The sequence below is a fragment of the Carcharhinus amblyrhynchos genome, chromosome 35 (genome assembly GCF_965287045.1).
Source record: "Carcharhinus amblyrhynchos chromosome 35, sCarAmb.v2.hapA, whole genome shotgun sequence".
In the NCBI taxonomy this organism is placed as follows: Eukaryota; Metazoa; Chordata; class Chondrichthyes; order Carcharhiniformes; family Carcharhinidae; genus Carcharhinus; species Carcharhinus amblyrhynchos.
This window is the reverse complement of record NC_137358.1, coordinates 17476718-17500113: the sequence shown is the minus strand read 5'-3', so window position 1 is coordinate 17500113 and position 23396 is coordinate 17476718. Positions and strand designations below refer to the sequence as shown.

Genomic DNA, 23396 nt, shown 5'->3' with positions numbered 1-23396 from the left:
ATGGCTTAATGGAATTTTGTTCAGTCGTTAAGGGGACATGGGCATCGCTGGCTGGGCCAGCATTTATTGCCCTTGAACTGAATGTCTTGCTAGGTCATTTCAGAGGACATTTATTGGCCAACCACATTGCTGTGGCTCTGCAGTCACATTAGGCCAGACCGGGTAAGGATGGCAGATTTCCTTCCCTAAAGGAGATCAGTGAACCCAGATGGGTTTTTATGACAATCGACAGTGGTCATCATTAGACATTTAATTCCATATTTTTCCAGATTGCGGTGGCACAGTGGTTCGCGCTGCAGCCTCACAGCGCCAGGGACCCAGGTTAGATTTCCGGCTCGGGTCACTGTCTGTATGTTCTCCCTGTGACTGCATGGGTTTTCTCCGGGTGATCCGGGTCCCTCCCACCGTCTGAAAGACGTGCTGGGTTAGGGTGCATTGACCTGAAAAGGCACCGGAGTGTGGCGACTAGGGGAATTTCACACTAACTTCATTGCAGCGTTAATGTACGCCTTACTTGTGACGAATAAATAAATAAACTTTACTTTAAAATTTCACCCTCTGCTATGGTGGGATTTGAACCTGGGTCCCCAGAGCATTACCCGCAGTCTCTCGATTACTAGTCTATTGACAATACCACTATACCCCCCCCCAGTTAACTGCAGCAAAGGCATTGAGGGATGAACAATAGTTACCACACAAACAGCATAAAGAAGGGAGCTTATTTAAAATGTGGAGACATCAGAAATATTGCTTTATATGGCAAGGATTTAATAGTGTATAACCTGAGGATGAGTGAATCTAAAAAGAATTAAATATATCATGACTCATTCCAAAAGCAGAGGCTGCCATTGTGTTCATGTTTGTATTAATGCAGAGAATTCAGTTTGTCATTCTGTTTCAACTCCACTTGGCAGCAGATACACGATTCTCCCCACCGGGAGAACAGCTCCCTCTCTTTCCCCAGCCCTCGCACCGTAATCTGAACATCAACTCGGCAAACGGGCTGAAGTGTGGTCTGCACCACTCCACCTGCCCCACCCGACCCACCACATTCTTGTCAACACGGTTGATGGCAGAAGTGTCGCTTTTTTATCATTTGAAATCTCAGGCTGAGGCATTTTTCTTCAAAACAAATACATATTGGGCCAGAGTAGATTAAAAAGCATCAAGAAATGTCAGTATGCAAAGTGGGGAGAAAAAAAACCAGAGGGCATGGGTTAAGGGTGAAAGGAGAACAGTTTAAAGGGAATATTAGAGGGGGGCTTCTTCACAGAGAGTGGTGGGAGTGTGGAATGAGCTGCCGGATAAAGTGGTAAATGCGGGGTCGCTTTTAACATTTAAGAAAAACTTGGACAGGTTCATGGATGAGACGGGTGTGGAGGGATATGGTTCAAGTACAGGTCACTGGGACTAGCCAGAAAAATGGTTCGGCACAGACAAGAAGGGCCAAAAGGCCTGTTTCTGAGCTGTAATTTTCTATGGTTCTTTGGACCAGCAAGAGCCAAGTTACTGGTGCCAATGGCAGCAAGCAGAAGATCCGCTGAGGAAAAAGGCAATTTGCCAAAGGTTCAACTCTGACAGGTGGAAGCCCAAAGACACAGGCCTCATGGAAAGGAAGCTTTGCACAGCTTTAGCCTGGCCTGGTGCAAAGCTCATCACGGTACGTAGATAATACCTTGTAACTAAACAGGACAGCAGTTTGTCAAGGAGGGCGTCATAGAGGGTTCACAGCACAGAAAAAGGCCCTTCAGCCCATCGTGCCTGCCCTAGTCAAGGAGTCCTGCTGAAAAGCCAATCTAGTTAGTCAGTCTTTGTTGTGAAGTCACTATCCCTTGCACTGCTTTTGTTTTGAGGCCTGGTCCACATTGCTCAATGCAGAACCTGCACCCCACCCACACAAAAAAATCACAGAAATTGTTAACTCAATTCTCCCAAAATGCTGGAGATAATGGGAGCTTGAGGGGCTGAGATCATTGTTAAGGAAAGATCTTTTTGACTAAACAACTAAATCAAATTGACTGAGGGACAAATTAAAAAGGGGCAGCCCCCCCCAAAAAGAAAGAACAAAGACAAAGTAGGAAAGAAACTTAAAACATCAAATTAAAATGTGATTAAAGGGATCGATAATACACTCCAGCCCCCGCGGTGCCCAGCAGGCACAGAAGGCAGTTAAGGAAGGATATCAAGGGATATGAAGCCAGAGCTAGTAAGTGGAGTTGATATGCAGGACAATTAAAAACCTTAATGCAATCAGGCAGGATCATACCATGGTTTCTTGAAAGGAAATTACGTTTGACCAATTTATTATGCCCCTCTGAGGCAGTAACATGCAATAGTGGATATGGGGGTACTAAGGTAGGTAGGCAAGTAAGTTGTGAAGGGGGCATAAGGAGTCTAAGGGCAAAGCAGCATAAGAACAAAGGATTATAGATAGGTTAAGTGAGTGAGCAAAAAAATTTGGCAAAGGGATATAACGTGGGAAAATGTCAACTTGTCCACTTTGGCCGGAAGAGTGGAAAAGCAGTACGTTATTTAAATGAAGAGAAATCTTGGAGATCTTTGAGTTAGAGAGGGAGGGTCTGGATATCCTGGTACATCAATTAGGAAAGGTTAGTATGCAGGTACAGCAAGTGATAAGGAAAACAAATGGGTTGTTTATTGCCAGGGCAGTGAATATAGAAGTGGGAATGTTTTGTTACGGTTGTACAGAAGAATGGTGAGACCTCATCTGGAGCACTATGTACAGTCTTAGTCTCCTCATTTAAGGTAGGATGTAAACGCACTGGAAACAGTGCAAAAAGTTTTACTCGTCTAATTCCTGGGATGAAGGGATCCTGGGATCTTGTGTGAAAAGGTTGGACAGGTTGGGTTGATACCCTTTGGAATTTGGGAGGCCAACGCGATCTTACCGAAAAATACTAAATCTTGAGAAGATTTGATAGGATGGATGAGAGAGGATGTTCCCCCTTATGGGAGAGGCTGGAATTCAGGGATTCCATTTACAAATACGGAGCATCCCAATTAAAACAGAGATGAGTTTTTTTTTCCCTCTTGGAGGGTCATTAGTTTGTGGAATTCTCTTCACCGCAGCACAGAAGAGGCTGGGTCATTGAATATTTTTTAAGGTTAAGTTAGATGATTGTTGACTGACAAAGGATTTGAAGGGTGTAAGGGGTAGATAGGAAATTCGAGGCCACAATCAGATCAGCCTCGATCATATCAGATGGTGGAGTAAGCTGGAGGAAATAAATGACCTCCTCCTGCTCCTAATTCACATCTCTGTATGCTGGTATTTCATAGAATCCCTCAGTGTAGGAGGAGGCCATTCAGCCCATTGGGACTGCACCGACTCTACAGCAGAGCATCTTACCCAGGCCCATCCCTGCCCAAGCCCCAAACCCCACATATTTACCCTGATCATCAGCTTAACCTACACATCTTCGAACACAAAGGGGAAAATTAGCATGGTCAATCCACCTAACCTTTAAATGTGCAAACTCCACACAGTCACCCAAGGCTGGAATCGAACCTGGGTCTCTGGCACTGAGCGACAGCAGTGCTAACCACTGTGCTGCAGTGCCGCCCATATCTGTAACTTTCCAAATCATGAGGCTTTTTAGATTTTAAGGACAATTTGCCATAAATTGCTGTCCTGTTCACTCACTTCTTGTTACAATAATCCATCCATGGATTTATATTGACCTTGTTGGTGTTACTCAGTCTGCCTCCAAACAGGAAAAGACACTGAGAATCCCTACAGTGCAGAAGGTGGCCATTCGGACCATTGAGTCTGCATTCACTACAATCACACCCAGGCCCTATTCTTGTAACTCCACATACCTACCCTGCTAATCCCCCGACACCAGAGGCAGTTTATCGCGGCCAATCCACCTAACCTGCACACCTATGGAGCATGAGAGGAAACAGGAGCACCCGGAGGAAACCCACGCAGACACGGGGAGAACATGCAATCTCCACACAGACAGTGACCCGAGGTTGGAATTGAACTGCGAGGCAGTAGTGCTAAACGCTGTGCCACCGAGCCATGCAAACTCATAGCAAACCAAGAGAGATAGAGTAGAAAGACAAAGGCAGGTCACAGAGCATCAAGGAAGTAGAATGGAACTGACCTTCAGGTCATCGAGGTTGATGGGTAGTGATGTGAGTGGTTTGATGGTGGACGTGCAGCTGTTCTGCCGGCTGAGTCCACCAGGTCCTGATGACGGTGTGCTGTTAGTCAGAGTCCGCACTGACGTGACACCGCTCTTTGTTTGCTGGTCACTGCTGGGTCTGAAAGTGAAAATGAGAGGCAGCCATTAATGACCAGGCAACCACTGCTACATGCGGCTGCACAGCAACACTGGAGCTGACATCCTTTATAGCAGAGAAATACACCATTTGGCCCAACCGGTCTATTTTGTTCTTCACACTCTTCTTTATATACCCATTTCTACAGGAACCATGACAAAACTGGGACTTTCCAAACACCAGCTCAGCTAGATTAGTATCAAGTTGGAGAAGCTCTGGACGTTGAGGATTCGGACAAACACTTGACAAACGACACCTTGGCTGATTCACCGCTGCTGCCAGACCTCAGTATTGGGAGGATGAAAGAAAGAGAATTTGGGTTGAGTAGGGGGTGGTAGGAAGAGAGAGAGAGAGATTTTTGGGGTGGGACAGAGAGAGAGGATATGTCCTCTTTTCTTGGTGCTTTCCACTTTTCTTTTGGCTCATGTCCAACCCTGGGGGGTGCGGTGTGGATAGATTATTAAAACCCACAAGTGTCACTTTGTTTTGCTTTACAAAAGGGGACACAAAGCAGAAGTTTAATTCTAAGGAACTGGATACAAACAAGCTGAAGTGCTCTCTGACCCAAGATAACGTCATGATGTAATGGTCTCTGACCCAAGATAATGCACCAGCTATCACAGCGGTCTGCATCAAGTACAGTGGGCACCAAGTACAATGAGTAAGGAGAAAGGACGCTGCAGTACAGGATGTGGGCTAGGCTGTCCTCTGTAACTGACAGAAGCAGCCAAAGCTTTCACAGTGGTCACTCACACTTGTAGAGGTGGAACTTCCAGTTCCACACTTTGAGACCAGCAGTGACTGTGTCAACATTTGCAAACCGTGGAGTTGAAAGAAAAGGTTGCAGTTACTGTGTCATTTTCCCTCCCCCCCCCACACAGTCAACACTTTGCACCACCTCCTGTCCTCACCTTCTGTCTCTGAGATGCTGACACAGTTGGTGATTCAGTTGCCTGCGAGCGGGTAACCCTCCAGTCACCCTCTCACTCTGCTGGTCATTGTGAGCCACCCAAGAGGTGCTGCCAAGCTACTGCACTGTGTGGGACCCTGTGGCAGAGCCCAAAGCTGTGCTCATTCCACACACACACATTCATTCTGGCAGGCGCAACTGTTTAACAAACAGAAGCAGGAAGCCACACTCTCTCCTCCCCCTTCTTAGGACGAGCGCGCTGCCCTGGTCGAGACAGGCAAATTCAGCACAGACCAAGAACTAATCCTGGGTCCTCACTGTCATCTCTGCCTCAAAATCAGATGATGTGCTGCACTGCTCGAGAGCTGCACCAGAAACCAACCCATGGCAGCAATCTTCAAGCCACGTTACTACATTACAATAACTCGAGTGCAAAGGCCGCAGACACAGACTGGGCTCTTACTTGGGAGGTGCGGGGAGGATGGTTTGATAGTTGTAGTGCTGCTGTTGCTGACACAGTATCTGGAGCTGGAGGAAAAGCTGTTGCTGCTGGAGCAGTTTGGAATAGGCGGTGTCCAGAGGGGGCGTGACCTTGTCAGGCTTCTGGTCCGGTGGGACGTACTGGTGGTATTTCAATTTCTTCACTCGGGATTTTGGCTCCTTCAGTTTTTTGCTTCGCTGGTTCTTGTCACGTGCTGTCTTGGGCTGGCTTTGCTGTAAATGGGATGAGGTGGAGGGAGAGCAGGAAATACAATGAGTTCACCTCACTCAGGGAGGAGGTAAGATTTATACAACTGACAGAATCACACGACTGTGACTACTTGTCACTGCTAAAGTGACAAAGCAGTGTTTCGCAAACTAATTCCTGGTGTGATAAAGTCCCCTGGGGGGGAGGGATGGTATACAAAAGACCCCGGGAAGGGCAATATGGTGGCACAGCAGTTAGCACTACTGCCTCACAGCTCCAGGGACCCGGGTTCGATTCCTGGCTCGGGTCACTGTCTGTGTGGAGTCTGCACATTCTCCCCATGTCTGTGTGGGTTTCCTCCGGGTGCTCCAGTTTCCTCCCACAATCCAAAGATATGCAAGTTAGTGGATTGGCCATGCCAAATTGCCTGTGTCCAATGGTGTGCAGGTTAGGTGGATTAGTCACGGTAAACGTGACGATGGGCATGGTTGGATGGGCCTGGGTAAGATACTCTAAGAGTCGGTGCAGACTTAATGGGCTGAATGGCCTGCACTGTAAGGATTCTACGACCTAATTTTAATTCCTCGCCGTACATTCACTGGGCCAAAATCCCAGAACTTCCCCCCTAACAGCGCCGTGGGTATACCTACATCACATGGACTGCAGTGGGTTCAAGAAAGCAACTCACCACCACCTTGTCAAGGGGCAATTAGGGATGGGTGATAAATGCCAATCTAGCCAGCGATGCCCACATCCCATAAATTAATAAAACTGAGACCCGACAGTGAAACTTTAGGGGGAGGTGGGGGCTTTAGCTGCTGAGTTGGAGAAAACAGGATTCCAGTGTTGGGAAAGTTGATGAAAAAGCAGGCTAACAAGGTGAATATCTATCTATTCAAGGCAACTATTGGGCCTCAGACAGTACCCCAGTTGGACGTGCCCACCAACAACTAAAACGTGGGCTTAAAGGGGTCCTGAGCTGTCAAAAATCAGTCCACACCGGCCGCACCGAAGGTCTTAACTCACAGTCTGGGAAACCTTGTCACAAACACTCCCGCTGCACCCCAAAACTCCCACTGGATTGGAAAATAAAAAGGGGACACGTCTAGCAGCTCCAACAGAGCTGATCACTCCCGGATTAAAGCTGATTGTTCTGCTGATATTACTTTCATCAAATCACACTGTGTATTGACCCTCTTAAAGCAGAAACAGTTGACTCTATAACTACACAGGCTAGGGCTTTGTGATTGCCCCTCAGGTAAGGAGATTAGCAGGGTAAGTATGTGGGGTTGCGGGGCTCGGGCAGGGATGGGCCTGGGTAAGATGGCTCTGCTGTCGACGAATCAAGCTAAAGAAGTAATATAAAAGTAAATTACTGCTGATGCTGGAATCTCAAACCAAAAAAGAGAAAAAGCTGGAAATTTTAACAGGTTTGACAAAGGGTTATCTGGACTCGAAACATCAGCTCTTTTCTCCCCCTAATTAAGTAACATCCCTCATGAGCACATTCCAACACTTGGAGAAATTATCTACAGTGTTTCACTCTCTCTCAACTCTTTCTGCTAGTTTTCACTTGTCCTGAACATGCTAACAGCACCAAGAATACTGAGCACCTCCTGTACGGCCTGTCCAAGTGACCAGTGTTCCTGAGTGAACTTGACCACCAGGTGGTAGCAGGCTGCTTCCGTACAGTGCTGCCGGAGAATGAAAGGTTCAAATCTTCCTGAGAAATTCACAGAGGTGCTGTTTCCAAGTGGGATTCGCTGGACTGTAACCAGCAGCAGGGGACACTGGCTAATCCCCACTGCCACCCTCCCCTTCTGGGGCTGGGGTAACTTACAGCACCCCCTCCCCATATAAGATTACAGGGCTTTGGCTCAAACTGGCTCCAACTTTTAGGCTGCATTGCTGAGCTGTAAAATGAAGATAGCTTGGTGACGGCGGAGGGGAGGGAAGGCACATTTGATGATCAGCCATGATCATAATGAATGGTGTAGCAGACTCGAAGTGCTATGTAACCTCCTCCTGCCTCTACTCTCTATATAAAAACTGACCGTCACTGCTAAAGAGGCGCATTTAACAGGTAATAAACAAGTTAATTAGCAAACAAAAAATGGAAATGAGAAATGATCGAACGTGATGTTCATCACCTTATTCAACAAAAACATCTGAGGACATAAGGGCAGGTGGTGAGACTCAATTAAACTTGAGGAGGCTGGAAAGGGTTTGATACAAAATCTCTGTGCTAGAAACGGGAAAGAAATAAGTTGTGGGTCGCTCAGTCTCAAAAGCTTTCTGGAGCTGGCGAGTGTTATCGGTTGGAGACCTTCATAAGTCAGCCAGCCTCTGGGTCCACAACGAAAGAAAAGTACAGCACAGGAACAGGCCCTTCGGCCCTCCAAGCCTGCACCAGCCAGGATGCCCTAACTGAACTCAAGAAAATATGCTCTTACTCGGTCCATATCTCTCTATTCCCTCCCGATCTATCCAGATGCCTCTTAAATGTTGCTATTGTGGCTGCTCCCACAACCACCTCTGGCAGCACGTTCCAGGCACCCACCACACCGTGAGAGAAAAAATCTCCCTCACGCATCTCCCTTTTATAATGAATGAATAATGTTTATTTTTATCCATTCATGGGATGTGGGCCTTTCTGGCTCGACCAGCACTTATTGTCCATCCCTAATTGCCCTTAAGGTGGTGATGAGCCGCCTTCTTGAACCGCTGCAGGCCACGTCGTGTAGGTACACCCACAGTGCTGTTAGGCAGTTCCAGAATTTTGACCCAGCCACAGTGGAGGAATGGCGGTATACTTCCAAGTCAGGATGTGATTGAGTTGGAGGGGAACCTCCAGGTGGTGGTGTCCCCAGCTACCTGCTGCCCTTGTCCTTTTAGATGGTAGAGGTCACGGGTTTGGAAGCGGATGTTGAAGGAGCCTTGGTGAGTTGGTGCAGTGCATCCTGTAGACATGGCTGCCACTCTGTTGGTGATGGAGGGGGCAAATGTTGAAGGTGGTGGATGGAATTTGGAATACGAAAAATGTCTGCCAGTGTCAGGAGTGATCACCACAGTTCCTGCCAAAATTGGCATTAAATTATATAATTGATAATTTGACATTATAAAGCTATTATCCAGTAATTAGCTTCCAGTAATCAATAGAAAGCAAGATTTTCTCCACAATCCACCAGGTTAAAAATACATCAGGAAGTAAAATTTCACCAACTGATTAAACCAGTTTTTGGAGATTGAATGAGAAAACTTGCCAAGGTGAAGCTCAAAGTGACGTTAGAATTACTGGATGGAGCTTTCTCTAGATAGTTGAAGGAGTTTATCCAAAGGGAGGTAAAGAGAGGTATAGAAACATTCAGAATGGAAACAGGTCCTGCGGCCCAACTCATCCATGCTGACCAGGTGAAGATCAGAGGGGTGAGTATCAGGTTCCATCCCATGCCTGCAGAGTTGGTCTCTTTGAGCCAGGTATGACTGACTGCTGGGTGAGAGGGGAGACAACGCTATCAGCATGCCTGCCGTCATTGGGAGATAGATTGAGGGGGATTTGGATAGGGCCAGATCGACAGCCTTCCACCAATCAATAGCTGGCCAACGTCAGACAAATAAAGTTTCACAACAATAATGACTGGAGAACATTGACCAGTGTTCAGAAACCCTATCCTTGCAGGGGGTCACCTCCTGACAGGACAGGGCAGGGCACGGGGTGCGGGAGAAACTTGGCAAGGAAATAAACAAGTAAACAAGGATTCCAGGCTACGCAATTACACGTAAATAACTATCAGGGTCTGGTCAATTTCACAATTCAAGAACACTGGCCACAGTTTGTTAAGACGCTAAACATCATGATGTGATCCCATTGCATAAACAGTTTGCAACATTTGCTTACTTTAATAAGTGTTGGCGTGGGTTTGGCAGCTGGGGGTGACACACCATTTGCCAATTTTGCCATCTGTTGGTCAGGCGCTGGCTTTAACTTGCTCACTTCTGTCCCAGCTGGCAAAGGTACAAGATACTGCAAGAGAACAAGTTAACTATGAAAATATCATTCCCAATCCAGCTTACAAAAACTTGCAGAACATCGAGAAATTCCAATACTGTTTGAGTTTCTAAATACAATATTTTCTGTTCTTTTGCAGATCTCTGAACCCAACAAGATTCCCTTCCAACAGGAGCAGAATGGCTCCCAGGCTTGTACCAGTGTGGCTGCAAAACAATCATTTTATTCATTCACGGGATGTCAGCATCACTGACAAGGTCAGCATTTACTGCCCATCCCGAGAAACTTCTCTGAAATGACTGAGCAAGATACGAGGCAACCACGTTGCTGTGGGTCTGGAGTCACATGCAGGCCAGACCGGGTAAAGACGGCAGATTTCCTTCCCTGAAGGGCATTAGGTTTTTACAACAACATTTTCATAGTCATCATTAGACTTTTAATTCCACATTTCATTGGATTTAATAAAATCTGCCATGGTGGGGTTTGAATCTGGGTCATCAGAGCATTACCCCTGGTCGCTGGATTACTAGTCCAATGACAATATTACTACACCAACAAAGAACAGTACAGCACAGGAACTGCCCCTTCAGCCCTCTAAGCCTGCGTCGATCATGAAGCCCTAACTAAACTAAAATCATATGCACCTACAGAGTCCGTATCCTTCTATTCCCATCCTACTCATGTATTCGTCTAGATGCCCCTTAAATGCCGCTATCGTACCTGCTCCCATCCCCTCCCCAGGCAGCGCGTTCCAGACATTCACCACCCTCTGTGTAAAAAACTTGCCTCGCACATCTCCTCTAAACTTTTCCCCACGCACCTTAAACCTACGTCCCCTAGCACTTGACTTTTCTACCCTAGGAAAGAGCATCTGACTATCCGCTCTGTCCGTGTCGCTCATAATCTTGTAAAATGCTATCAGGTCACCCCCTCAACCTCTGTCATTCCAGTGAGAACAAACCAAGTTTATCCGACCTCTCCTCATAGTTAATACCCTCCAGACCAGGCAACATCCTGGTGAACCTCTTCTGTGCCCTGTCCAAAGCATCCACACCCTTCTGGTATTTATTATTTTTATTATTTTATTTGTGATCCATATATTCCATCTTTCCATTAATGTGGAATGATTGAACACCTGGCTGCAAATTTAACCAACTCCCTGAAGCAAAGTCCTTGCATCTCAGGTGAGATTGGCATCCAGCCTGTGGAGACCCTGCACACTGCAGCACTAAATGTGCTCAATTTTAATAATGTTCAAGGGTAATGCTGCAGAAGCTTCGATAACAATCACAGAATGATTACAGCACAGGAGACAGCCATTCGGCCCATTGGGTCTGGACCAGCTCTCTGCTAGGACAATTCACCCAGTGCCACAAAATGATCCCTTCATTCCCCTTCACAAAATGATCGAATTTCATTTGTTCAAGTCTAATTTGCTTTCCCCATCAGCAGCACAGCAACAGGAAGCAGCCAAAAGTGAATGCCATCATGACACCGCGCCTTTAAGAAACATTTTTTAATCATGTTTCTCTGCAGGATGTTTCTAGCAGTCCCTGGCATTTTATTGGTACTGCCCTGTCCAGCAGTATCCTATTCTGCTGTTGCAGCAGCCTAATTGTTTATAATAGCTGGAATGTTGGTTTTAATCTGAACTAATGCAGTTCTGCTGTTTTCCGCTGGGATTCTACAGAGTGGGGCTTGATTGGCAGATATGGTCATGTGACAGGGAAGGCATTTCTGCACAGATGATTCAAGCTTAGACGCTGTTTTTAAGAGGGAGCTGTCTCTCTCTCTATTCAACTCTCTCAGATTGGGAACAGCCAGAGGCTGGCTTTGCTTCACTGTGGTTAGCTGTTTTGAAGATATATTTTTCTCTGAAAACTGCTGTCGGAATCTCTGTTCAAAAGTGTTAAAAGGCTGAAAATCCGGCATCACGTGAGCATACTTGTTTTTGTGCTAACTAATTCTGAAGAAGGGTCTATGTCTGCGGAATATTGCTTTAAATTGGAGCAACAGAGATAGTTAGCTGTTAAGGATTATAATTTGTCATGTCTAAGTATTACAAATAGTAAAAGTTACGCTTTTTTTTGTTTTTTGATGAGAGAGAGAGAGAGAGAGAGAGAGAGAGAGAGAGAGAAGCTGGTTATTTTTCTTTCCTATCTTCAGGTTGGAACATGGCAAAAGGATCCAAACTAGAGGCATTGATGGAGAACTCCAAGGTGATCCTGCAAATGACAGCATGCAGCTGCCTGGTCTATAAGTGGAACATAGAACACAGTGGGGTGTCAAATTCCAGGTCAGCAAGTGGTCACAATGAAACAATTCATCCGGTTTAGGAATGTTCCATTCATTGGACAATGATTACGTTGCATACAACGGTTACTGGCAAAGTGATTAGGTGACGTGTTCAAAGAGAGCCTGGGGCGGCACAGTGGCTAGCATTGCTTCCTCACAGCTCCAGAGATCCAGGTTCTATTCCCGGCTTGAGTCACTGTTTTTGTGCGGCGTCTGCACCTTCTCCGTGTCTATGTGGGTTTCCTCTGGGTTCTCCAGATTCCTCTGACAGTCTGAAAGATGTGCTGGTTAGGGTGCATTGGTCACGCTAAATTCTCTCTCTGTGTACCCAAACAGGCGCCCGAGTGTGGCAAGTAGGGGATTTTCACAATAACTTCATTGCAGTGTTAATGTAAGCCTACTTGTGACACTAATAAATAAACTTTAAACATTCCCAGGTCAGGGAAACTATACTCACACCCATATTCTGTCTTAACCACAAACCCCGCAGAACCACCCCTCTGAACCATTAGCTGCTATCTTAAGGGCAGCTTTCAAACTAGACTGTGACTTCATAGTCATATCAAATATAACCTTTACAGCTCAGTCTTTAGCCTAACAAAAAGAACATAGAACATTCCAGCGCAGTACAGGCCCTTCGGCCCTCGATGTTGCGCCGACCAGTGGAACCAATCTAATGACCCTCTAACCTAAACTATTCCAATGTTATCCATATGCCTATCCACTGACCATTTGAACGCCCTTAAAGTTGGCAAGTCCACAACTGCTGCAGGCAGGGCATTCCACGCCCTTACTACCCTCTGAGTAAAGAACCTACCTCTGACATCCGTCCTATAATTACCACCCCTCAATTTAAAGCTATGTCCCCTCGTGTTAGCCATCACCATCCGAGGAAAAAGGCTCTCACTGTCCACCCTATCTAACCCTTTGATCATCTTGTATGCCTCAATTAGGTCACCTCTCAACCACCTTCTTTCTAACGAAAACAACCTCAAGTCCCTCAGCCTTTCCTCATAAGACCTTCCCACCATACCAGGCAACATCCTGGTAAACCTCCTCTGCACCCTTTCCAATGCCTCCACATCCTTCTTATAACGCGGCAACCAGAACTGTACGCAATACTCCAAGTGCGGCCGCACCAGAGTTTTGTACAGTTGTAACATGACCTCACGGCTCCGAAATTCAATCCCTCTACCAATAAAAGCTAACACACCGTACGCCTTCTTTACAATCTTATCAACCTGGGCGCCAACTTTCAGGGATCTATGCGCATGCACACCGAGATCTCTCTGCTCGTCGACACTACCAACAGTCCTTCCGTTAGCCCTATATTCTGTACTCCTGTTACTCTTACCAAAGTGAATCACCTCACACTTTTCCGTATTAAACTCCATTTGCCACCTCTCGGCCCAGCTCTGCAGCTTATCTACGTCCCTCTGCAAACTGTAACATCCATCCTCACTGTCTACAACTCCTCCGATTTTGGTGTCGTCAGCAAATTTACTAACCCATCCTTCTACACCCTCATCTAGGTCATTTATAAAAATGACAAACAGCAGTGGCCCCAAAACAGATCCTTGAGGTACACCACTTGTAACTGAACTCCAGGTTGAATATTTCCCATCAACCACCACCCTCTGTCTTCTATCAGCTAGCCAATCCCTGATCCAAACGGCTAAATCACCCTCAATCCCATGCATCTGCATTTTCTGCTGTAGCCTACCATGGGGAACCTTATCAAACGCTTTGCTAAAATCCATATACACCGCGTCAACTGCCTTACCCTTATCCACCTCTTTGGTCACCTTTTCAAAAAACTCGATAAGGTTTGTGAGGCACGACCTACCCTTCTCAAAACCATGTTGACTAACCCTAATCAATTTGTTTCTTCTAAATAACTTTCATTTCAGAGCACCTTTTCACAACCTCACTACAGCTCAAAGTGCTTCACAGCCAACAGGAGTACTTCCGAAGGTGAACGTAATGTAGGAAATAAAACAAGCTGATTTTCACAACAGCAGGATCCCACGTACAGCAAGGCCAGTACCTGGGTTGAAGAAGCGAGGAAGGAATGGTGTGTCTCAGCAGATCTTGCTTCTGTGGGGGATGGCAGTGAGCCGAGCGACTCGTGGCTTCCTGGCTGTTCTGGTGAAAGTGCATCACTGCTATCTTCATCAAACGATGAATTGTCTGCCAAGGCAGTGTACGGCACGTGATTATCTGTGGGAGCAACGACATGCATTAACAACCTGGCAATCTTCTTTTGGGAACCGTTAAAGACCAGACACACAGCATCCATCAACACCAACTCGTCACCACTGCCACGGAAGGTGGGACTCATTCTAGGCTATGCTACTCGAGAACTCAGAGTGCATGGTCATGCATTAAATTCCTCTGATTCAACCAGTCCAGTCCAAATATAATCCAACATCAGCTCTTCTATGTTTCAGGAGTCACAAAGAAGGTTACCTCGGATTGCAATGGGATCTTGATCAATTGGGCCAGTGGGCTGACAAGCGGCAGATGGAGTTTAATTTAGATAAATTCAAGGTGATGCATTTTGGTAGATTGAACCAGGGCAGGACTTACTCAGTTACCGCTAAGTCTTTGGGGAGAGTGACAGAACAAAGAGATCCAGGGGACAGGTTCATAACTCCTTGAAAGTGGAGTCACAGGTGGACAGAGTGGTGAAGAAGGCACTCGGCATGCTTGGTTTCATTGGTCAGAACACTGAATACAGGAGTTGGGATGTCTTGTTTAAGTTGTACAAGACATTGGTAAGACCACACTTGGAATACTGTGTGCAATTCTGGTCAACCTGTTATAGAAAGGGTGTCTGCAAATTAACGCAAACATAGAAACATAACAGATAGGAGCAGGAGGAGGCCATTCAGCCCTTCAAGCCTGCTCCACCATTCATCACGATCATGGCTGATCACCCAACTCAACAGCCTAATCCTGCTTTCTCCCCAGAACCTTTGATCCCATTCACCCCAAGTGCTATATCCAGCTGCCTCCTGAATGCATTCACTTCATATTTATTTATTGCCAGTACAGCTTCATGGAATGTGGCCAGTAAATCCAAAATGTCTACCCCCACTATTCCACTCAGTGTGAGCATGTCTGTAAATAGAATCACACAACACACACGTGGGTATTACATTGTGAGCTGTTTTCTGTTTTAAGCACGTGAGAATTCCTATCTGACCTGAATGTACGTCCGACTCAGCCTCGTTTGCTAAATATAATGTTGTGAGGGGCTAGGTGTCAGAGCGTAATGCGTTACAATAAGATCACACTGCCATGCTGTGCCAAAATGATCCAACAGGACAAATCAAGACTTGGCAAAATGTCTGTCAGTGTGAGCTTTGTTGCATTAAGCAATTAGCTCTGAATGACACAGTGGTGGCTGAAGAGATTGACTGATTCTTTTTTTTTGGTGGAGGAGGGTGGGTGCTCCTCCCTCCTCAACAGGCACAGTGGGTTAGCACTGCTGCCTCACAGCACCAGGGACCCAGGTTCGGTTCCCGGCTTGGGTCACTGTCTGTGTGGAGTTTGCACATTCTCCCTGTGTCTGCGTGGGTTTCCTCCGGGTGCTCCGGTTTCCTCCCACAGTCCCAAAGACGTGCTGGTTAGGGTGCATTGGCTGTGCTAAATTCTCCCTCAGTGTACCCGAACAGGCGCCAGAGTCTGGCAAATAGGGGGGTGGTTTTCACAGTAACTTCATTGCCGTGTTAATGTTAAGCCTACTTGTGACAATATTAAACAAATTTTAAAATGCCTTTCAATGTCACTATTTTCTTTGCTTCAAAGCCAACTATTGTTGTGAGAACGGAACACTTCATTTTTACACTATTTAATATCCTATTTATCTCAAACAAATCTTCCCTATTATTGTTCTTTGATGGGATGCATTTGCCACTCATTCCTAATTGCCCCTGAAAGATGCTGGGGAGCCACCTTCTTGAACCAGCGCTGTTGGACAGGAAGTTCCCTGAAGGGCATTAGTGAGTAAAAAGTCTGACAACACCAGGTTTTAGTCCAACCGATTTATTTGATAGTAAACGCACAAGCTTTCGAGGTTTCCCTCTTCGTCAGGTGAATGGAGAGTTCTGGCCTCAGACAGAGCATATAAAGCACAGACAGTTTACAGAGTAATCTCTAAACTGTCTAAAGTTTAGAGATTAATCTCTAAACTGTCTAAAGTTTAGAGATTAATCTCTAAACTGTCTAAAGTTCAGAGATTAATCTCTAAACTGTCTAAAGTTTAGAGATTACTCTGTAAACTGTCTGTGCTTTATATGCTCTGTCTGAGGCCAGAACTCTCCATTCACCTGACGAAGAGGGAAACCTCGAAAGCTTGTGCGTTTACTATCAAATAAATCGGTTGGACTAAAACCTGGTGTTGTCAGACTTTTTACTGTGTTTGCCCCAGTCCAACGCCGGCACATCCACATCAGGACATTAGTGAACCAGAGACTCAATGACAATCTGACGGTTCCATGGTCATCAGTATTGGGACTACCTTTTCATTCCAGATTTATTGATTGAGTTTCAATTCCACCAGCTGCTGTGATGGGATTTGAACCCACGCCCCCAGGGCATCTGGATTACCAGTCCAGAGACATTACCGATACGCCACCATCCTCTTTCACCTGGAGGTTAATTATTTCATACTTACCAAATAAATGATGTTCTCAACAATAACATGGCGAGACGGTGCTGGTTCGATTCCCGGCTCGGGTCACTGTCTGTGTGGAGTTTGCACATTCTCCCCAGGTCTGTGTGGGTTTCCTCCCACAGTCCAAAGATGCAGGCTGGGTTGACTGGCCATGCTAAATTGTCCCTTAGTGTCGGGGGATTAGCAGGGTTAATATAGAGGGGTTACAGGAATAGGGGTTGGGTGGGATGGTTGTCGGTATAGACTCAATGGGCCGAATGGCCTCCTTCTGAACTATAGGATGTCAATGATTTCTGTGGAGACTTTCAAGCTCAAAATTGTGTGACACACTTGCGCTAAGAGGAGATGGTAGTAACATTACTGGATTAGTACTCCAGGAGTCTAGGCTACTGTCCTGGGCGGGGTCAGGGGTTCAAATCCCACCATGACCATGACAGCTTAAATTCAATTAATTAGTATAATTAATTAGAATTATCTGGAATAAACTGAAAGCCAGTCTCAGTAATGGTGACCACATAAGTATTACTGAATGTCGGAAAAACCCATCTGGTTCAGTAATGTCTCTTAGGGAAGGAAATCTGCCGTCCTTACCCAGTCTGGCCTACACGCGACGCCAGAGCCACAGTAACCTGACTGACTCTTAAACGCCCTCTGAAATTGCAGAGTGAGACACTCCACTGGACCAAACTGTGACCACCACCTTCACAGAATACTACAGCAGAAGAGGCCCTTTGGCCCATCAAGTCTGCACTGACGCATGAAATGCCCTGACCTGCCCACCTAATCCCACTTGCCAGCACTTGGCCCACAGCCCTGAATGTTACGGCGTGCCAAGCACTCACCCAGGTACTTTTTAAAAGGATGCGAGGCATCCCACCTGCACCACCCTCCCAAGCAGCGCACTCCAGACCAATCTCTGGGTAAAAAAGTTTTTCCTCAAACGTCCCTCACAGCCAAGGGGTCGGATCGAGAGCAATTTGTTAGATATGTCCAGGAAGGCTTTTTGATAAGGTACGCTGACAATCCAACCAGGGAGGGGGCCACACTAGACTTGATATTGGGGAATGAGCCAGGCCAGGTGATCAATGTTTCAGTGGGGGGGCATTTTGGGCTGGGCGACCGTCATTCCTTAAGATTCCAGGTACTCTTAGATGAGGCCCTCTGCTGAGGGTGCTTAACTGGGGGCAAGGGCCAATTACATCCAAATTAAACAGGAACTGGGGAATGTGGATCAGCAGCTGCTATTTGAGGGAAAATCCACATCTGTCGTGCGGGAGGCTTTTAAAGGCGAGTTGACTGAAGTGCAGGAGAGGCATGTCTCTGCAAAAATGAAGGGTAGAAATGGCACGATTCGGGAACCGTGGATGACAAGGGAAATCGTAAGCTTAGTCAAAAGGAAAAAGGAAGTATACGATAAGCATCTAAAAACTGACAAAGCCCTTGAGGGGTACAATGAAAGCAGGAAGGAACTTAAACGCGGAATAAGGCTAAAAGGGACCATGAAATATTTAGCAAACAGAATCCCCAGGCTTTTTATGCATATATTAGAAGCAAGAGGGTAGCAAGGGAAAGAGTTGGCCCACTCAAGGACAGTAGAGGGAAGTTATGCGTGGAGCCACAGGAACTGGGTGAGATCCTTAACAAATACTTGACAGATGTTGAGGTCTGGGATAGGTGTGTGAACGTTCCAGAGAATGTCAACGTATCGAAGGAGTATCCTAAATTGCATTAAGGTAGACTAGTCCCCAGGGCTGGATGGGATCCAGGTTACTGCGGGAAGCAAAGGGAGAAATAGCTGGGGTCTTAACAGATATCTTCACATCCTCTTTGACCACAGGCGAGGCTCCAGAGGACTGGAGAATAGCCCATGTTGTTCCCTTGTTTAAGGAAGGAAGCAGGGATAATCCAGGAAATTCCGGTCAGCCTGATGTCAGCGGTGAAGGAGCTTTTAGAGAAGATGCTGAGGGACAAGATATATGCACATCTGGAGGAAAATGGACTAGTTAGTGGCAAGCAGCATGGTTTTGTAAAAGGAAGGTTTATGTCTCACCAACTTGATTGACTTTTTTTTTTGAAGAGGTGGCAAAGATAGTTGATGAGGGAAGGGCTGTGAATGTTGTTTATATGGACTTTATTAAGGCTTTTTGACAAGGTCCCACATGGCAGACTGGGACAAAAACTAAAATCACATGGGATTCGGGGTGGGCTGGCTAGATGGATACAGAATTGGCTTGGTCATAGAAGACAGTGAGTAGCAGTGGACGGGTGTTTCTCAGAATGGAAAAAGCTAATAATGTCCCGCAGGAGTCAGTGCTGGGACCTCTGTTGTTTATACTATATATAGATGATTTGGATGAAAACTTGGGTGGTTTGATCAGTAAGTTTGCCATGAAGTGGAGATGCTGGCATTGGACTGAGGGGACACAGTAAGAAATCTCACAACGCCGGGTTAAGTCTAACAGGTTTATTTGGAATCACGAGCTTTTGGAGTGCTGCCCCTTCATCAGGTGGAGTGGCAGTAAGTTTGCGGATGACAGAAAGATTGGTGGAGTTGCTGATAGTGCAGGGGATTGTCAGAGGATACAACAGGATACATATATTGATTGGAGACCTAGGCACAGAAATGGCAGGTGGAGTTTAATCTGGACAAATGCGAGGTGATGCATTTGAGGATTAAATTTAGGTGTGAATTATACTGTAAATACCAGAACCCTGAGGAACATGAACTTACAGGGATCTGGGCATGCAGGTCCAAGTTCCCTAAAAGTGGCAACACAGGTGATCAAGGTGATTAAGAAAGCATGTGGCATGCTCGCCTTCATCAGCCAGTGCACTGAGTATAAGAGTTGGGAAATCATGTTGTAGATATATAAAACCTTGGTTAGGCCATATTTGGAGTATAGAGTGCAGTTCTGGTCACCGCACTACCAGGAGGACGTGGAAGCTTTGGAGAAAATGCAAAGGCAGCTCACCAGGATGTTGCCTGGTCTCGAGGGTGACGACTATGAGGGGTTGAATAAACTAGGATTGTTTTCACTGGAAAGATGGAGGCTGAGGGAAGACCTGATAAGAGGTCTATAAAATTATGAGGGGCATAAACAGGGCGGATAGTCAGAGGCTTTTGCCAAGGGTGGAAGTGTCAATTACAAGGGGGCACACATTAAGATGAGAGGGGGAAAGTCTAAGTCTAAGGGAGATGTGCAGGGAATGTTTATCATGCAGAGTGGTGGGTCCTTGTGCATGAGTCGCAAAAACCCAGCTTGCAGGTGCAGCAGGTGGTCAGGAAGGCAAATGGGATGCTGGCCTTCATAGCGAGGGGGATTGAATATAAAAGTAGGGAGGTCTTGCTGCAGCTGTATAGGGCATTGGTGAGGCCGCAGCTGGAGTACTGTGTGCAGTTTTGGGCGCCGCACCTGCGCAAGGATATTTTGGCCCTGGAGGGAGTGCAGAGGAGGTTTACTAGGCTGATACCGGAGTTGAGGGGGTTGAGCTATGAGGAGAGGCTGAATAAACTAGGCTTGTACTCGTTAGAGTTTAGAAGAATGAGGGGAGATCTCATTGAGACGTATAAGATGATGAATGGGATGGATAGGATAGAGGTGGAGAGACTCTTCCCGCTCAAAAAGGACAGTAGGACTAGGGGGCACAGCCTCAAGATAAAGGGGGGGCGGTTTAGAACGGAGTTGAGGAGGAACTTCTTCACTCAAAGGGTGGTGAATCTCTGGAATTCTCTGCCCGTTGAAGTGGTGGAGGCTGCCTCGCTAAATATTTTTAAGAAGCGGGTTGATGGGTTCTTGATAAGAGAGGGGATTAAGGGTTATGGGGAGAGGGCGGGAAAGTGGAACTGAGCCACAACAGATCAGCCATGATCTTATTGAATGGCGGGGCAGGCTCGAAGGGCTAGATGGCCTACTCCTGCTCCTATTTCTTATGTTCTTATGTTCTTATGTGCCTGGTGGTGGTGGAAGCAGGCACATTGGCAACATTCAACAGGCATCTGGATGGGGACATGAACAGGGAGGGAATAGAGAGGGAATAGAGGGATACGGACCGAGTCAGGGCAGAAGGTTTTTTTTAGTTTAATTAGGGCATCATGATCAGCACAGGTTTGGAGGGCCAAAGGGTCTGTTTCTGTGCTGTAATGTTCTTTATTCTAAAACAGACAGGTTTTGCTCCAAATCATTAACCCACAAACGGTCAGATAATGCACATCTTTACATGGTGTAAAAGGCCATGATGCTTCATGGTTGGTTAACTTGCTGAGCAAGTTCCAATGTGGATGAGGTGCTAAAGGGACTGCAGGTTACGACTGAGCCGCAGTTACGTACGCACCAGGACAGCTGTTGCACAGGGTTTGCAAATGAAAACTTTGGTGCTTAATTGGAAACTTGAGAGACACCCACAGGTGCTGGTGCGGTGAAATATGATATGGTCCAACTCATTCAGAGCTTTCTGCTGCTCAAGGCACGTTTATAACCCCCTCCCAACCTCCATCTTGTGTTTTCTTCCCCCTCCTGCAGGGTTAAAACACCTCCTGGGAGGAACCCAGACTAAATCGGACACGAAGCTTACATGAGACTTGACAGCAAACATCAGCGTGGAGCATTCAGCCACCTTGAGCCTGGAAATATCATTCAAGCTGGGCTTGCTCGATAGGGGTCAAGGGCGAAAAACCTGAGCTGTGAAAGCTGGAGGTGCTGAGGGCAGCTGTCCGACATCAGCCAACTTTGGCCAGATGAAATAGCCACCCTGGTGTGGTCCCACCTGGTAGGCGTGGGAGAAAAACTGAGTAGCTGGGGGGAGGGTTGAGGTGCTGAAACAAAATGAAAGATTACCCTACCAAATATCGAGCAGCTGACAGATACAATACACTGACTAAAACTTTTAAAAGGTCCACATTTACCTATGATGGCCTCTTTGACACTGGAGTCCACAGGAAGGATGTTCTTCTCCACCAACTCCATGGGACCGGGGCGCTGTGCAATCTTCTCGTTCAGGTCGTCAGCTAACCTTGCTCGCTTCAGCTTCATCTGGGTGGCTTGCAGGGAGGGCTCTGCTGAGGTCTCTGTGCAACACCAGGAAAACTCAATATTTCAACACAAAGCTGCAATTGGATTGACCTGATAAACAGCCCTTGCATATTGAAGTAGTCCCGTTCACAGACATGCTCCACTTTAACCCTTTGGAAATTGCAAATATACCATCCCATCCCAATCTCCACTCCCGCTCGAGAATGCCAATGGGAAAGACAGCAGAGCAGGCAGGAGGTGGCCTGCTTCCAGGTTTACACCAGTGCCATTCTGTAACTGAACACTGTAAAGTTAGGCAAAGCTTGTTTGAGTATCTCCATCTTTACTCAATATACATTTGTCATAGCATGTGGAGATGCCGGCATTGGACTGGAGTAGGTGCAGTGAGAAGTCTCACAACACCAGGTTAAAGTCCAACAAATTTATCTGGAATGACGAGCTTTCGGAGTGCTGCTGCTCCATCACCTGATGAAGGCGGCAAATGGTATGCTGACCTTTGTAACGAGAGGATTTGAGTATAGGGATAGGAGTGTTTTATTGCACTTGTATAGGGCGCTGCACACAGTTTTGGTGTCCTTATCTGAGGAAGGATGTCCTTGTTATAGGGAGAGTACAGCAAAGGTTTACCTGGGATGGCAGGTCTGTCATACGAGGAGAGACTAAGTCGTTTAGGATTATATTCACTGCAGTTTAGAAGAGCGAGGGGGGAATTTCACAGAAACTTAAAATTCTAGCAGGGTTTGACAGGTTAGACTCAGAAAGAATGTTCCCAACGGTGGGGGAGTCCAGAACTAGGGGTGATAGTTTGAGGATAAGGGGTAAATCTTTTAGAACTGAGTTGGGGAGAAGTTTCTTCACCCAGAAGGTGATGAATGTGTGGAATTCACTCCCACAGATAGTAGTTGAGGCCAAAATGTTGTCTAATTTCGAGGAGAAATTGGGGCTAAAGGAATCAAGAGATGGTGGGAGGCAGGGGGGAGAGAATGGCAGAGCAGGCTCAAAGTCCTGAATGGCCTACTCCTGCTTCTACTTTATATGATAAACTTCATTCCTCATATATAGTTCCATTTAAAGAGATTATTTAGATCTTCCAGAAGGCGAAACTCATTGGCTACTTCAGCAATGGCTGGAAAGATCAGGCTCAATTCTTACAAATCAACTTGTGATCCCACTTGGCATTTCTAATGGTGTTGAGACACTTGATGCTAACACAAACCTAACCATCTACAGTGACCAAGCCTAACCCACACAAGCATGAACTTTCACTCCCGCATTCAAACAGGCCAATCATATTTCAGTTTTTCTTTAAAATGGAAGTGAATTTATCGAATTGTAACTTAATCCCCCATACAAGATTATCAACAGAGCTGTTGGGAAAGGTTCGAGTAACAGGGACCAGTTCAATGGGAAGAATTCAGGATGAAGGAAGGAGTGTCAATGTTCTCTCAAAAGGGTAACAACTGTTGAGTAAGTTA

General features: G+C 46.3%; 1 protein-coding gene across 3 annotated transcripts in view; it reads right to left on the bottom strand.

Moving 5' to 3' along the window:
• The window catches only part of LOC145361486 (myocardin-related transcription factor A-like), a 239758-nt gene that overhangs the window by 13496 nt on the left and 202866 nt on the right, over positions 1-23396 (bottom strand). For all 3 annotated transcript variants that reach the window (XM_080217297.1, XM_080217298.1, XM_080217299.1), the window contains 5 exons: positions 21795-21956; positions 14258-14430; positions 9805-9930; positions 5682-5932; positions 4131-4290 (listed from right to left, as the gene is read on the bottom strand). In XM_080217297.1, the coding sequence (XP_080073423.1) occupies positions 4131-4290; positions 5682-5932; positions 9805-9930; positions 14258-14430; positions 21795-21956 (872 nt within the window). The remainder of the gene's footprint in view (positions 1-4130; positions 4291-5681; positions 5933-9804; positions 9931-14257; positions 14431-21794; positions 21957-23396) is intronic.